The sequence below is a fragment of the Triticum dicoccoides genome, chromosome 6A, assembly GCF_002162155.2.
Source record: "Triticum dicoccoides isolate Atlit2015 ecotype Zavitan chromosome 6A, WEW_v2.0, whole genome shotgun sequence".
NCBI lineage: Eukaryota > Viridiplantae > Streptophyta > Magnoliopsida > Poales > Poaceae > Triticum > Triticum dicoccoides.
In genome coordinates, this window is record NC_041390.1 from 113437403 (window position 1) to 113454256 (window position 16854).

At 45.8% G+C, this 16854-nt stretch overlaps 2 protein-coding genes across 3 annotated transcripts in view; both read right to left on the reverse strand.

Moving 5' to 3' along the window:
* Positions 1–3867: 3867 nt before the first annotated feature.
* Positions 3868–6267, reverse strand: LOC119315402 (peroxidase 3-like). The gene is made up of 4 exons (XM_037590028.1): positions 5910–6267; positions 5618–5809; positions 5370–5532; positions 3868–4510 (listed from the first exon to the last, which is right to left on the reverse strand). Exons 1-4 carry the CDS (start codon positions 6171–6173, stop codon positions 4089–4091), a joined length of 1041 nt encoding a protein of 346 aa, XP_037445925.1. The 5' UTR covers positions 6174–6267; the 3' UTR covers positions 3868–4088.
* A 5364-nt stretch (positions 6268–11631) lies between these two features.
* The window catches only part of LOC119315404 (polyubiquitin 3), a 7118-nt gene continuing 1895 nt past the window's right edge, over positions 11632–16854 (reverse strand). Inside the window, exons 3-5 of one of the 2 annotated variants that reach the window (XM_037590030.1) lie at positions 16555–16854; positions 15748–15749; positions 11632–12379 (exon numbers count right to left, since the gene is read on the reverse strand). The exon at positions 16555–16854 is cut by the window's right edge and continues 13 nt beyond it. In XM_037590030.1, coding sequence (XP_037445927.1) covers positions 11918–12379; positions 15748–15749; positions 16555–16854 — 764 coding nt within the window. In that variant the 3' untranslated portion in view covers positions 11632–11917. Of the gene's footprint in view, positions 12380–13631; positions 13786–15747; positions 15750–16554 lie in introns of those variants that run through there. The other variant, XM_037590029.1, reaches the window with a different exon arrangement.

Sequence of the window (16854 nt, forward strand, 5' to 3'; positions counted from 1 at the left end):
TATCATGCATCAATTGTCCTGAATGTTGTCTCAAAAGATGAGTTTAGAAGCATATGCCATACTCTATTTGAAAGTTCAGAGTTGTATTTTTTTCTCAAAGAATTGATTTGCTGTAGCAAGGGGAATCAAAGATGGATGGAAAGGACATGATTCGGCGGTGGTGGTCTGGGTTTTGTGGTTTCACGTCTTGGCGTTTTGCATCCGCAGCTGCGGTTTCCGGTGAGGTTCCAGTCGTCGTGGATGTGATGGGTAGATGGGGCATAGGGATGGATTTCTTGCTTTGGTCCTAGCGTGTGTTGCGTCGGGACTACCGGATGAGATTCTAGGTGGTGATGCAGCCTATGTTTTTCTTTGACATATCTGGGTAGCTGCACGGAGAGTATTACTTAGTTGGCTAGTTAGATTATGTAGTTGCACAGGAACGATAGAGAAGTTGACTGCATTGCATAAAAGCATGTTCATGCACTCTGGGTGTTTCTGCACACACATATACTCAGCTGGTCTGCAATGTAGTCTAGTTGCACACGCATTGATGTTTAGTTGGTAGGACTAGTTGCACGCACATATGCTTAGTTGGCCTGCAATGTAGTCTAGTTACACAGACATTGATGTTTAGTTGGCAGGACTAGTTGCACACATATGCTCAGTTGGCATGCAATGTAGTGTAGTTGCACATACATTAATGTTTAGTTGGCAGGACTTGTTGCACACACACATATGCTCATTTGGCCTGCAATGTAGTCTAGTTGTACACATATTGATGTTTAGTTGTCAAGACTAGTTGTACACACATATACTCAATTGGCGCGCCATGAGGATGCAAAGTTGTTGTCGCGCGCTGTGATAGGATGCAGAGGGGCGGCGGGAGGATGCAGAGTTGCTGCCACGCGTGGTGACAACTGTGAGGAACCGCGTGTGGCAACAACGGTTGCTCGGGGTTGCTGCCGGAATGGATCACAGGGGTGCGCGATGCTTCGTTTCTACGATTGCACGGGACACAAACGAAGTGCTAGTCCTCACGGAATTGACTACATTGCATATGGGCTAGTCGTTTTGCTTTAGGTGTCCAATTTTAGTTGTTTTTAGACAGGTTTGGTGAAGTTGCACGCAGAGCAGTACATAGTTGGCTAGTCAGGTTCTTTAGTTGCACATGAACCTCTAGGTAGTCGGCTACACTTCACAAAGCATGTTTAGTCCGGAGTGTATTTTTTGCACATGCATGTATGCTCAGTTGGCTTGCATTGCCCTCAAATTGCACACAATGTTTTTGTAGTTGCATAACACACAGATGCTTAGTTGGTTTGCTCTCATTGTTAACTGAATAATCAATGAAATTTTGCCGGTTATATGATACGCCTGCCACCGATGATGATTTTTGCATTTTTGTTGTATTGCTACATGATTTGGTTCTTGTTTTTTGTGGTTGTAACTAAATTCCTCTAGTGATCTGGTTAAATTATGTAGAATTTGCATAGCAGAGGCTGCTTATGGGTAATTCACACAAGCCATTGCCAATATTTTGATTTCTCTTTTGATTTTTCTATACATGATTTTGTATCAGTGGTAGGCTTGCATAACTAATGCTTGAAATAGCAGGGCATTGTAAGAGAGATGCATGGCATGATATTTCAATTCCTGCAGTTTATCCAATATGGTCATTTTTGTAGTACTAGTTGGCCATTGTAGCATCCCTACATGGATATGAGTATGAGGAAGTTGCACGATACGGCCATACTTAGTTCGCAGTTTAATTATCTTGTTTTCTTCAGTCACATTTTTTGTTGGCATCTCTAGCAATTGTAGTTGCACACTAACCTCATAGTAGTTGGCTCCATATATCATGTAAGTTTCTTTCATACATGAAACTGATTCAAGTTGGCACCCCTATAGTTCGTAGTTGCACATGAACCTTATAGTAGTTGGCATCCATATAAGGCATAGCTGCACATGAACCTGATAGTTTGTCATCTTTTAAAATTCACTATTTCAATTAGACATACCTAACAAGTTTCTTGTCTTAATTATTTCAATTAGAGGTGTGTGTAAGTAATTTTCCCCATCCAACCAATGGCATGGGATAGCAATCTAATCGCCATAGTTGTTAAGATGAACTTGAAGGGGTATGGTGTGTTTGTCAAGCTGCAAATGAGTAGACCTTTTTTCTCGCCTTCTTTTGTTTTTGAATACATCTCCATCTTTTTACTTGCACATGTTTGTTCTGGTAGTTGCACAACTAGGCATACCAGTCCGGCACAACAACCCATTACCCATGGTAGTTGCACAGAGGCTTGTATCTTTTTCTCTCAAAGGTAGTGGAAGAGGGAACAAACAAACAACTCAGCATGAGTTTGAAATAAACAATTTTCAATTTTTTGGCAACACGTGGGTCTAATCAGTTGCACAGATGCACCCACAAGTGCACAAATAACACATAGGATGTGTTTTTTTGCTGTTATATTACATTTTTGCTTCGGTTTTCAAGCTTTTTACACATGTCCTATTCCAGCTGACACAATATAGACACAAATCTGAAAGTACTTTTATTCAAGTCAAACATCCAAACTATTTTTGTTAGTTGCACAATTCTTTTTTAAGTTGCACATAAGGAAACCATAAGTTGCACACCACAAATCTATCTAGTTCCAATATGTTGTCAGGTTTGCCGCCACATACATTTTTTTCTATTTTTCAGTAGTTTCACATAGGGGGTTCTTCCAATTTTGGCCAAGATGACATACAACATGCGGTCCCATGTCTTCTCATGAAGTTTTTTGTTTTTTCATGCATCAACAATCTTACAACTAGTAACACGTCTTCTTTTTGTTTTGTTTTTGTCTGCCAACCGGGAGCTGGATGGATGAGTTTTTAACAAACAAATTTTGCACAGAAGAAGTGATCACTAAGAAGCAATCTGCTACTTTGTCCTTTTCAGTTTTTTAGCCATTGTTTGCCTTCTGAACTAAAACATGACTACATTATACTCCCTCCGTTCCAAATTACTCGTCGTGGTTTTAGTTCAAATTTGAACTAAAACCACGACGAGTAATTTGGAACGGGGGGATTAGATATATCTAGTAGACTAGGTGCAACAAGCCAGAACATATGGCCTATATATGTTACATCTTCTTATTTTTAAGCAGGATGTTCATTTGTTTCGTGTGTGTGTGCGGGCGGGCGGGCATGCGCGTGCGCGTGCAATATGAAACAAAAGTTGGCTGGATTACCAAAGTTGCACAATATGCAACCCCAGGAACTTGTGCAAAAACACACATACAACCCCAGGAACACACAATGTGTTTGCACAAGTTTGGGTGAACCATTTGTGGAGCGGTTGTAGTCAACATGAAGATGAATTGGAGAAGTTGAATTCAAGGTAGAGAAGAAGAAGAGGAACATGTCACCTTGCTTCCTCCTTTTTTCAAGTTGAAGACCTACAGCAGCCTGGTATGTCCCACTTCTTTCCTTCTCTTTTCCACCTCAAAAACTGCATAGCTAATATCTTCTTAGTCTTCACCTTGACAGTTCTTCCCTGAAAGCTCATGAGATAGAGAAGGCTCCCATGGCGTGTTCTTGGTTGCTTCTTTTGAGGAGAAGAAAATGGTGAGTGAAGCAGTAGGAGATGACTGGTGAAATCAGGAAGAAGGAAGAGAAAGGGAGGGAGGCGGAATCACGTGGGTTCAGGACTGGAGTGGGGCGCTGGGGACTGATATTTTTTGTGCGGTGGGGTTGTCCTTTCCCTTTCTTTCCTTCTTAGGATTGGGTGGGGACAAAAACTTACTATATTTAGGAGGCCGCTCGGGACCGCTAGGGAGTCAACGGTCGCTCCTTAGACGCGTCCTATATATTTTCCGAGTTTGCTAGTAGTAGTACCTATAAATACAGCTTCAATCTTATATAAGTAGTGCATACACATGTTATATCTTCTGTGTTCACAGTTAACCTGCAGACTCAGTTATTCTACCACCATTCTCAACAAAAATATGATCCAAATAGCACTGGTTACACATCACCAAAGAATAAGAGCAAAATGACAGCATCCACCAACAGTTTCCAGAAAAAATAGTCCTTGATGCCCATCTCCGTTCGATCTAGCTGTTGACGACGGCGCAATGCTTCCTGATCTCCCCCTGAGAGCCGGTCTTGACCTGCACGGCGCCCAGCCTCGCCATGGACCGCGCGAACACCTGGAAGAACACCTCCGGCGGGCTTGACACGACGCCGGCGATGTCGGCCCGCGCCGCGGGGTCGGTGACCAGCGCGGCGTCGGACCGGAACAGGGCCCTGTGCTTGAGCACAGTGTGGTAGTAGCCGAGGTCGAACGTCAGGAAGCTGCCGGGGTCCATCTCCACCGCAGCGTCGCGGCCGCCCATCCTGCACTTGCGCTGCCGCAGGTTGGCGGCGTAGGCGGCGTCGAGGGGCGGGACGGTCCCGGTGCCGTTGCCGGCGGTGGGGTAGCTGTAGAGGCGGTCCGCGAAGGACGAGCAGTGGGCGATGCCGATGGTGTGCGCACCTGCACGGTTGCACCCCAGGCCCGATTCAGAGATACGTTCGACCATGCAAGAATTCAGTGTTTGTTTCTCTGTAAATTTTTCCTTTTCATGTACTCGCTAAACTGAACTTCAGTGGGCTTATATTGCAACATTATTTTTGAAGAACTTTTTTTTTGGTAAAGTTAGTGTGGGAAAAAGAGATGGTTTCTGTTGGATTCTCAGCACATCATTGGTAATTGGTAAAGTCTAGTTCGACACATGCAGTTTCCTACATGGTTCGGAAAAAAAGTCTAGCTCGATGGTTGGGGCAAAATGCTAAAGTATGGAATAGGAGACAGGATATAAAGCAAAGGCTATTATCGGTTTGGACTTGATTGACAACACAGGTGAAGTAGACATGTAAGCATAAGCATGAGCTTGCCATCGTCAGAAATGGATGCCGTTCATAAAGCAAGCATCAGTGACTCCAATGGCTTCCAAAACTAGAGGAAGCAAAACGATGGGTTTACATTTTACTGAAGTCTGGAAAGTGACTGATTCGGTGTGGCAGCTGGTGCTCAGAAACTACGGTTGTTGGTGAAGGAATATCAGCCCATCTGGCTTGAGGCCGACAGATAAAGCAACGATTCTTCGTGCTGCTTTGCGATGCCCGATCGGCACACAAAGAATGGGCGATAACTGACAGCCTTTCGTCGTGTCGGTGGCTACCGCTTCTCGGATAATTTGGGGTCGTTTGCCTCTGTTCAATCTTTTTAGCAGATGTTTAGTTTAGTAATCCGTGCGATCAGACTACGTACTACATGCATGCAGAGCTGGTTGGTTAGTGTAAGTGGCATGTGATTGTTAAGCTGGTGTAGTGTGTGTATGCTGGGGACGGACCTGACAGCCAGACGAGGTCGCGCACGTCGAGGCCCTTGCCGGCGAAGAGGGCGACGAGCTGAGGGAAGGTCATGGACGGCGACGGCAGCTCCCGGACCGCCTCCTGCATGGTCGACACCGTGCCGTCCCTCCTCCCCGTCGGCACGCGCCACGACGGCCCGCCCTGCACCGGAGACCATGTACACGTCAGTGGCGGCTACGGACAGATGACCAGATGGCGTACGTGAGCTGGGCTAAGCGCGGCGTACAATGGCGGCGACGGCGTCCCGGGCGGCGAGCGCGAGGACGTCGGCGCAGGAGACGACGCCGGGGCAGGCCTCCTCGACGAGGCCCTTGACGCGGTCGATGAGGTCGAACCCCCGCAGCGTCAGGTTCGGCGGCGCGTCCTTCTCCGCCGCGCCGGCGGCGGTGGAGTTGAGCAGGATGGAGCCGTCGCAGCCCTGCATGCATGCACCGACGCGGCGGTAAGTAAATTTGCGTGCAGCATTTGCGTTGAGTAACCCGCACGTATGGAATGGTCGTATGCACGTGCGTGCGTACCCTGACGAAGCAGTCGTGGTAGTGCGTCCGGAGCAGCGCGGGCGCGACGGTGGGCACGCGCCGGACGTGCAGCCGGACGTAGTCGCCCACAATCCGCTCCGCCGCCGGGCAGCTCTTGGCGTAGAACCCCATCCTCAGCTGCTGCGGCTGCTGCCGCCGCCCGCCGCGCACGCCGGCCGCGCCTGCGCCGGCACCGACGAGCATAACGGCCACGGCCATGGCACCGACGAGGAGCATCACCGGCAACGGCACGGCGGCGGCCATGGCGCGTCTGCCTGGTGATCGCCGCTCACTCTGTTCGCTGGTACTCTGGTCGACTGTCTGAAGTGGTATGTAGCAACAGAGGTGCAGTAGAGTAGAGCAGGGTCGGTATGCCGGTCGACGCTCGACTTGGGCTGCGTTATATACGCATGGCAGTGGAGGCAGCAGTACATCTGCGGGTATCGTTGTGTAGGCCCCTGGCTTACTTGGGAGTGAAACCAGCGGCGTGAGGCCAAGCGTGGCGGCACTGTGCATTGCTACACATGCACTCGAGCCAATGAGATGCCAACCTCTTTTTATCTCTTATAATTTCTTTTCGAGAAAACCACAACTCGCACATTGGCTCACACGACGCATGTTGCACAACTTGCACAGCTTAATAATTTGGATTTGGATGCGCCTCGTTATCATTATTATTATTATTTTAACATGGTACAGTCGAAATCGCTCACATACACGCTCACCCCACTTCTATAAGCATCACGCTCACCCTATCTCTATAAGCATCTTCGAGAGACTTAGCCGGCATAGAGAAGCTATCACAGGCGCCTCGTCTCCTCCGACTGAACAAACATCACCGAAAAGTTTGAAATAAATCAAGAAAAATGCGAGCATCAATGAAAATCTAAGACTTGAACCTTGATAGGCTGGTGATACCACTATCCTCCTAATCGTCCGACTATAGATTGGTTTGCGCCACATTATCATTACTGTATGGTTTATCCTAACCTTGGAATACAAGGAAATTCGAACTTGCCTCCATAGCAGGGGGTTGGAACAAACCTCGGAGCAATGTCTACTAACCATCCAAATCACGATTCTCGTATAATGTATTTAGATTAGAAAATTTAATTTAATATGCTCAAATTATTCAAGATCACACACACTGAAGCTAAGCATCAACTCCTGCAATCGCCGCACGCCTAGAGTGGCCAGCCATCCTAAACACAACGAAAGCTACTCCCTCCATACCAAAATGTTATATGTATTCTGTTTTCGTTACGACAATTCTTTCATTAACAACCTTTCTACGAGAACTTGGTTCATGTTTATCGAAGATTGATGCAACATTAGCTTCATTATTTAAACATGGACGCATATTGCATGCAATTCTGAATTTCTATCTTTCACATGACAGCTTTGCTACTGAGACTTCGTTATGTCTCAGTCGATGCTATATTCCGTAGATCATGCATTGAGATCCGTACATGTTTTTTCTTTTTCTTTCTTATATATATGTCACTTGACTGAGACCTAGCCACACCCTTCACATAATAATCGAGTGACTGTTGGTCAAAAACTTTGCCTTAATTCACTAAAAATATGATTGATCAATTGTGATCGTGTAAATTAAGGACCCCTCTGAAGACCAAGATATGTTTGTGGCTATGCTTGAAAACAGGGGTTGACCTTCCTTGGTCATAAGGAAGCAGTTGATGACCTGTCGTTTGGTTGTACTCTAGCCCAACTGATTTTGCCGGTGGTGATGTGTGCTTTGATCTCTCTAGACCCCCTGATATAGAGTTGGAACGACCTTGAAATCAAGTTTTTTTTTAATGTTTTTTGTTTTGTTTTTGGCATCTGTATCAATCTTAACGGGTAGAACATTTTGCGGAAAGAAGAAGAAATCTTGAGGAAGGTATGTCGAAGATGAAGATGGTGGTTCGCGAGCCATACGCTCCCTTACCTGGCCTGTGCCTTGCTGGGTTTTGATTCCCTGCCCGTGATCAAGGGGAAGCATGCATGCGGGCGCACAGTGGTGGCGCACCGAAGGCGCCGCGTGCGATCCGAGGCAGTTTCTAGACCCCAGCCATGCAGCATGCGTCCGTCACGTACGCCAGTACGAGATTCCCACGGGCGACCAATCATGTGAGGAAAAGGGGAGAAGCGAGACGCGATGCGGCCCCCGGGCGCGCACCATGGGCACCAGCCACCAGGCCACCACCGTACCACCGTAGATCGCCGTGCGCCGGCCTGCAAGAAGCGTGTGCGGGAGAGATCTCCATGTCCTCCGGATCCGCGTGCCCTCCCCATTTCTTTCGCTCCCTTCTGCTTCCTTTCCATGTCTCCACTGATGGATCGATCTCGCTTTCCACGGCGATGATTGACGCATCATGCCAATCCCGGCGTCCACGTCGAGGGGGATGCCGGATGCGAGCGTGGATGGGGCCAACGGCGGATGGAAGAAAATGCAAGGAAAGAACATATGCTTTCCTGCCCTCGCCCCAAAGCTCACGCCCGGGGCTGAAGCTTCCTCCCTCGCAAAGGCTTCGTTCAGACTTTTACTTTTATGGTTCTTGGGCTCTCTAGGCACTTTCACCGACCACCTAGACCTACCTCGTGGTTGAAGCGCATCAACGAGGCCGTGTTGCTGTTCGGCATGTTGCGGAAATCATAGTGTTAACGTTAAGATGCGTCAGCCAGGTGATGCATGGGTTGGATCGGCCGTCTCGGTAGCCGTTGGATGACGCGTGCGACGGTCGCCTGATTTTCGCCCGCGTCAGCTGCAGCAACACGAGTTGTTACGGGCCGTTAGCCAGTCAGTTCGATCGGCCGTAGCAAATATTACACACGTAGACCATGTTGCGGTCATCCATTGCAGTATGGACCATGTTGCGCTCACCTTCAGAGCTTGCATGACGTGGTCACTTATTGCAACATGGATGTTACGGTCACCCTCGGCAACATGGACCCTGTGCTTGTCAATAGGGACACGGTCTTGCATGGCCAGCAACGGCGCCCACGATGTAGACGACCTTGCAGAGCACCACCATCAGGCCTCGCACCAGTGTCGATGGCGACCTTTGTTGCAACGCCGCCTGCCTCTACAGCAAAGTTTTTAGACAGGGAGCACGGGCATCCCCCTGTTGAATGAGAGCACGATGACGGGAGCAATCACGTGTCGTATGCCAGAGCGGGGAGAGGGAGGGAGGGAGTACGCCATAAGATAGAGACGAGCGATGGGATAAGATTTCATAAAGGTTTCATTGTATGTCCACCCACTTTCACGTTGCTGTTGAAACGAAGTGTTTCCCTAATATCAATTACTGTCACCTACATTTTGAGCTAGATTGCTGAACAAGCTTCACTTGGGTGGGGAAAAAGGGGATGAAGAGTGAGCTCATCAAAAGCAAAGATGTCCCTCTTGCAAGTTCTGTTTTACTCCCTCCGTCCGTGAATAAGTGTACATCTAGATTTTGTCCTAAGTTAAAGTTTTAAAACTTTGACCAACTTTATAGAGAAAAATAACAGCATTTATGACACTAAATTAGTATCACTGGATTCGTTTTGAAATGTAGTTTCATAATGTACCAATTTGATGTCATATATGCTACTATTCTTTTCTATAAAATTGGTCAAAATTTTAAAACTTTGACTTAGCACAAAAGCTAGATGTACACTTATTCACGGACGGAGGGAGTAAAGTTATAAGCCTCTCTAGCAAGCAAAACGAACATCTTGGATGACTTGCTCGGAGGAGAAATGGATGAAGAATTTCGTATTTATATTGTCCATCCGAAGGATATTGGTTACTAGCCCCACACTCATGGGAAATACCGTTTCATTCCTAGATGTATATGCATCTGACGTGAGAAAAGAATCTGATTTTTTTCTAAAAAATTATTGACCTTCTATTGTACTCGTATGGAATTTTCGCAAAGAAAAAAAATCCCGTCGACTTCAGGCAAAAAACAAAAACTAAGGATAAAAAATGGGGAAACTCTTACCATCACCCGGTGGATCGCAGCGGCGCGTCCGCCACCTCCCCTGTGTTACACGTGTTCAAGTGAGACCCCGCACTCAAACGCACTTTTGCAACAAGAGCTATGTTTCTGAAACATGTGTAGTGTTGCAATGGTCTACGACGAATCTACGTTTTGTAACAAAACTTCTCTTATAAAAATTTTCTGCAATAAGACCTTGATCGCAGAAAACATTAAACTCAATTGCAAAAAATGCAACAAAACAACTGTTGTAAAAAAATTCTGCAACAAGACCTATGTTGCAGAAATAATTCCGCAACAAGACATATGTTGCGGAAATATTTCTGCAAGAAAACCTGTGTTGCAATGGTGGGGCGCACCCGGCCGCTTGATGCGGCATCTGATGACTCGCGACCCGGCTGATCTATTAAAAAGATTAGCCGGCGAACGCGTAGCACGTCCCTAAAAAATGTGAATAGAAACTTCTATATATAGTGTTGTTTTTGTTTTCTTCCATGAACAATATCATGGAATATTTTTCTTGGCCAAACTGTTCATGCGAAGGTCAAGTTTATTTTAGAAAAGTTTCAGAATTTTTTGACTTTCCATACTCATCAGCTATATCTTATACAGTTATATCTTATACAAGTGCATTGTCACGGCTTTTGCTGTCGCCGGGTGGCTTCGGCCCTTTCGTTCTAGCTGTGCAAGCTCTCCGGCGGCTTGATCGCAGTTTTCTTGCTGCCTTATTCTCTGTAGTGAATTTGGCATGTATTTTTTAGTTTTTGGTCAAGTCTTTGCCTTTGTAATTCAGCACCATTGTATCCTAGCCGGTTGATGGCTTCATTAATTTGAAGTCGGGCCTTTGTGCCTTTTCTCTAAAAAAAAAAGTGCATTGTCAAAGTACAGTACGCAGCCAGGAAATGAGTTAGAATCTCACTAGCATGCATCTGCAAGCTGAGCATAGCTCAGATACAGCTCACCTGGATTCATCGATGTTTGCATTTTTCTGAGTTTATTTTCAGATTTTTTTCTGAGTTTATTTTCAGTTTTTTCAACGATGTCAATCTTAAGATATTTTGTCGGCTCAAAGGTGCTCATATGTTGGGGTGTGCGTGCGTGCAGGGGCAATTCTACTGGGGGTCTTTAACAGGCTCAAGCCCCCTCTCCAGCACTGTAAAATTTGTTTCTACTACTAATTTTAAGGCCCAACCCAGCTACTTGCAGACCCAATCCAACACATATTTGCATGACCCAGACAGCCCAGCCCGCCCTTCATTTTTTTCAATTTGTTTCTACTACTAATTTTAAGGCCCAACCCAGCTACTTGCAGACCCAATCCAACACATATTTGCATGACCCAGACAGCCCAGCCCGCCCTTCATTTTTTTCTAGATTCGCCACTACGTGCGTGGATTTATAGGTGTGAGTGCGTCTGCGATTGTACTGTAAAAAAACTCACATGTCTTAACAAAATGAAATATACTGTTGCTTCAAAACAGAGTACTTTCATTGCAAGATACACAAATCCAGATCTTCAGTTCATGACAGTCCTCCCATTTCAAGAATTTCTTCTCTCAAGCATCCAAGACAGAAAACTGCAGCTCTTCTCTCCAAAGAACCAGATGAACCTACCACAAAAAGAGATCACAAGCTGCCATAATTTCAAGTGAAGAATACTTAAAAACATACTGTAACAAGTAACGAAATTTGAATAGAACTTGCATCTAGAGCCGCAGCAGCATCCAAATCTAGCATTTCACCTAACGAGTTCACATCAATATTCATTCAAAATCCAAAAACTAGGACCTACAGCCCAGAAACTGCAAAGACAAATGAGCACAGGAACATTACTTCAAAGTTGACTTATTCATACTTAACGGTGCAGATGTACCTGCAACTGTTTGCACCAAACCACAGGACTCGATGGTCCATTAAACCAGACACAGTACGACTTACACAAACGAGACAGCACTTGAACAAAGGCGCACCCACAGGACGGCACAGGGTACAGCAGCAGCAGCAGGTCGAGTGATAGGGCAATTACTGACCACCACGGAGGCGGAGCACCAGGTGAAGGGTGGACTCCTTCTGGATGTTGTAGTCGGCGAGGGTGCGACCATCCTCCAGCTGCTTGCCAGCAAAGATCAGGCGCTGCTGGTCCGGGGGAATGCCCTCCTTGTCTTGGATCTTGGCCTTGACATTGTCGATGGTGTCAGAGCTCTCAACCTCAAGGGTGATAGTCTTTCCAGTGAGGGTCTTCACGAAGATCTGCATGCCACCACGCAGACGCAGGACAAGGTGGAGGGTGGACTCCTTCTGGATGTTGTAGTCAGCGAGGGTACGGCCATCCTCCAGCTGCTTCCCAGCGAAGATGAGACGCTGCTGGTCTGGAGGAATGCCCTCCTTGTCCTGGATCTTGGCCTTGACATTGTCGATGGTGTCAGACGACTCCACCTCAAGGGTGATGGTCTTGCCCGTCAGTGTCTTCACAAAGATCTGCATCTGCAAAGAATAATCGCAGATAGGATGGTAAGAATAAAGAAGCAGACCAGGCAAACTCACAATGATGGAACAACAAATACTAATGCATGGACAAGCTCACAATGATGGAAGAACAAACACAAATGCATGGACAAGCTTCTACAAATGTTTACAGATTTCATTGATCTAATGATTTAACATAGCTGCCAGACATGCTTATTATCTAAGAGAAACCTAGCTTCAGGGTAATAAATCAAGCACATCTGACACTAATCTACATGTATTCGCTATCTCAAAGATTCCAGAAGCTTCAGGAAAAATAACAATCTGCAATCCTAGGCCTACTAGGACAATCTTGGTACAACAGCAATCTGATAAAGAGCGACAGATCAGGCAGTATCTGTGTGTGGAGAAAAATTTATCGCGCAGCAACTATTTAGGATCATAAAAATTTTACCAAGCCAGAACGGAACTGTAATAATAGATAAAACATGCATAGACTAACATATGAGACCATATGGCATCAGGAATTGACCCGGAAGACAGATAGACCTAACCCTTCTGTCAATTTTTTCAGGGCTTGTTGAGCTGTGCCCTCAGCATTAACCCTTTGACTACCTGTCTGTGCTAGACCTTCGTGTGTTTGTATGTTTGAACCTTGTTGGATGTTTGGCTTGGGCAGTTGCTTTATAATATAAAGCGGGGCGAAAGCCTTTTTCGGTAAATTACAAAATAAACACAAAATCCGTACAAATTCGCTAAAGCTTATAACCAATCTAACAACGCAAATAGATAAGCCAGAGACTCAATAGACATATTTTCTTCATCAGAGATATAGCAGCGAGCAAACAGGTTCACGCACATCCAGACTATCAATTTTCTCACGGATTTCCATATATCTGGTGGGCGTGCTATCAGAACGAAACCTATCTTCGGGTCAAAACCAATCCACAATCTTAGGCCTGCAGATCAGGCAGTACACGCGTCTGGAGAGAATTTTATATGGCACACAAGCTACTTGGGGGAATCTATCAAGCAGGAAGACGCACTAGAACATAAACATGCATAGATTAACATACGAGACCACAAGTCATCAAGGAATTCATCCTGATAAAAAATTAGCACACGCGAAATCCATACGAATTCGCTAAATCTTCACCGATCTAACCACAGATCGGAGCCAAATTCGACAGCACTAGACGTCCAGCTATCACGGAGCACCATAGAAACGTAGATCCAGACGATACAGGGAGAGGGGGAGCAAGCGCGGTACCTTGAGGCGGTGGGGAAGGAGGATTCGACGAGCCTCGGGTCGATTGGAGACGAGATTGGTGGGGATTTGTTGGTTCCGTTCCTGGGAGCGGTGGCGAGTTTACAATCCTGAGGCGAGGAAGGGGGCGGGTATTTATGGCGGCTGGTGACGGGCCGGGTGGGGGAAAAGTCCCGGGCCGTGACGATCCGACGGGCGCGGAGGATTCGAGAGAGGACGGCCGTCTACCCCGGGCGGGGTTGATGGCCGTTAGCCACCCGATCACGCCGTTAGATGGACGTTTCGTCCGTGTCGCTGGTAAGTATGGCCCGCTGGGCTGGTCTGTGCAGGTGTGATGATCGTAAGTTGAGTATTACAAAAAAAAATGCCATGTTAATTAACTCTACTAAAAAATGCTATGTTAATTAACGTGTCATTTTGTTCCACTCCTAGTATAGAAAAGAATAAATTTCCAGTGAGCTACTTTTGACTTTTTTTTAGCATCAGTACAGACACAAGCGCTCATATACACGCGCATACACTCATCCCTATGAACGCACACACGCACATCCTACCCCTATGAGCACCTCCGAGAGACTGAGCCGGCATATCATCTTGAGATTTACGAAGTCACCGTAGGCGTCTCGTCGTCGACGGGAATGTCTCCTCCCACTGAAACGCATCGCCGAAAATCCTGAAATAAATTCAAGAATGATGCGAGCACCAGGATTTGAACCCTGATGGGTTTGGGATACCACTGTCCATCTAACCATCTCAACCACAGGTTGATTCGCAACGAGCTACTTTTGACTTGATGGGTTCATACTTTTGCATAGTTTGTGACGGCAAAGGAACACATTTTTTTATTTGCAAAAAAAAAAACACTTGGCATACTCTAAAGCAGGTGAATTCATACTTAACGAATGGGTACTTTCCAAATATATTATATGGATCATTTTTTACATACATTCATGGACGATTAGCTGGGATGAATGAGTTTATACAGGACCACATGTAAGTAACGAATAATGCAAGCTGGCAACTTGGCATACCTGCACAAAATAATACTCCCTCCGTTCATTATTATAGGACACTCGAACTTTTTTTCTAAATCGATGTATGTAGACAAGTTTTAGAATGTTTGTTCAGTCATCTTTGTATGTATATAGTCTATATTAAAGTATCCTAAACATCTTATAATAGTGAACTGAGAGAGTTCTAATGATTTCTTGGTTGTTCTTATCTGATACTCCCTCTGTAAACTAATATAAGAGTGTTTAGATCACTATTTTAGTGATCTAAACACTCTTATATTAGTTTACGGAGGGAGTATTTGTCATATGGACTCGTTTGAGCTATAGGCATAGAGGTAGGGATGCAAGAGCGGGTCCGCTCAATCCCACAAAATGCGGGAGGTTAGGTTAAAATGTACCGCAACAATCAAACAACTCAATGGTTAGGACTCAACCATAACTTGCACATTTAACAGGTTAGTTTGTTGGTTTACTTGCATCCTTACATGGAGAAAATGAGGAATGATGCATGTCCCCGTTGCCAAAACCTCCTTTGTTTTCTCTTGTTGCTTTCTCTTTTATAGGCACGGATAAGGGACAAGTGTTGGGAGTACTTCCTAAAATTGCACTTTTACATTTTAGGTTTTTGCTCTCCCGAAAACCGCTGGACATCATATTACGATTGTATTACTCCTATCTCTCCAAAGTTCAGTATATTACTATATTTTTCGTATCTCTCACAAGAAATACAAAATTGGCAGGACCAGGGCATGTGTGAATTGTTTGATTGAACTTTCTGTTTATTAAGGAACAGATAAGAGTATTTTGTAGAGCAGGACATATATGCACACGACATCACTTTGATTGCGGCAGGAAGCTGCAAATGTACTCAACTAACTATATCGTGCAAAATTAGCAACTGGCGGCTAGTGATTGCCATCTGTTGGCATAATAGACCAATGCAACAATAATATTTTGCTTAATCAATGAAACGCCGACCGTTGCCGGATTTAAAAAAAAAATATGTGAGACTAAACCGATGTGAATGAGACGTGTTGCTGTTTTAAAAAAAAAAAAAAATCACCCTGTCATCACCAGTTGCAGCACCCAGCGGCGGTCGCCCCAACTCCTCCGCTCCAGAACCAACACCCACCGGTTGTAGCCTCCCTCACCATGGGTTGTAGCTTAACCACCGACTGTAACATCCATCGCCTCCGATTCCAGCAAATCCTTGGTGCGCCACGTCCCCAAGGCAACATATTTCGACAGCGGTGGAGCAGGAGCTAGGGGAAGAACGAGAGGCACCCAGCAAAATGAGTTAGCGCCGCTAATCAACGACAATGCATCTAACTTAGAAATATTTGTGTTCACCTGCCGTCATGCAGACTACACACGCAAAAAAAAAAAAACTGGAACAAGAATTTTAACACAAACCGACCACACAATAACGCAGCAGGGATCCCACAAAGGATTTCAAGAAACAAGATAGAAGTATAAAATTGCATCATCCAAATCTGAACAATGCAGCCACCGGTTTCACAGGAACATTCAGAACCTAGGAAATTAGCATCTATAGTCCAGAAAGTCACAGAAAGCCACAATATATCAAGCAAGCAATTCAAGCACAATCTATAAACAGAAAGGCCGCAATAAGATCATTGCCAGATCAAAACTGCAAGCAAACAATTCAAGCACGATACAGAACCAACAGCAAATTAGCGCAAGCAGATTTATCTGAAGTTCACTTATTCATTACTTAAGGAAACTGCTGTGCCAGCACCGGTTTCAACCAACATAACATGGGGACTCGATAGTTTTCAAACCAACACATAGGACTGACACAAACGAGAAAACAGTTCAAACGATCGACAGGGCACCACCAACCGGACGACCAAGGATAAACCAGCAGGTACAACGCCAGGACAATTACTGACCACCACGGAGGCGGAGCACCAGGTGGAGGGTGGACTCCTTCTGGATGTTGTAGTCCGCAAGGGTGCGGCCATCCTCCAGCTGCTTGCCGGCGAAGATCAGGCGCTGCTGGTCCGGGGGAATGCCCTCCTTGTCCTGGATCTTGGCCTTGACATTGTCGATGGTGTCAGAGCTCTCAACCTCCAGAGTGATGGTCTTGCCGGTGAGGGTCTTCACGAAGATCTGCATGCCACCACGCAGACGCAGGACAAGGTGCAGGGTGGACTCCTTCTGGATGTTGTAGTCAGCAAGGGTACGGCCAT

What these genes read in the sequence shown, in the direction of transcription:
- LOC119315402 (XM_037590028.1), bottom strand. Translation starts at nt 6,173, where the DNA reads ATGGCCGCCGCCGTGCCGTTGCCGGTGATGCTCCTCGTCGGTGCCATG. An exon ending in ACCACGACTGCTTCGTCAGG is followed by an intron (nt 5,810 to 5,909) that starts GTACGCACGCAC and finishes GCATGCATGCAG; the next exon opens with GGCTGCGACGGCTCCATCCT. An exon ending in CGACCTCGTCTGGCTGTCAG is followed by an intron (nt 4,511 to 5,369) that starts GTCCGTCCCCAG and finishes GCAACCGTGCAG; the next exon opens with GTGCGCACACCATCGGCATC.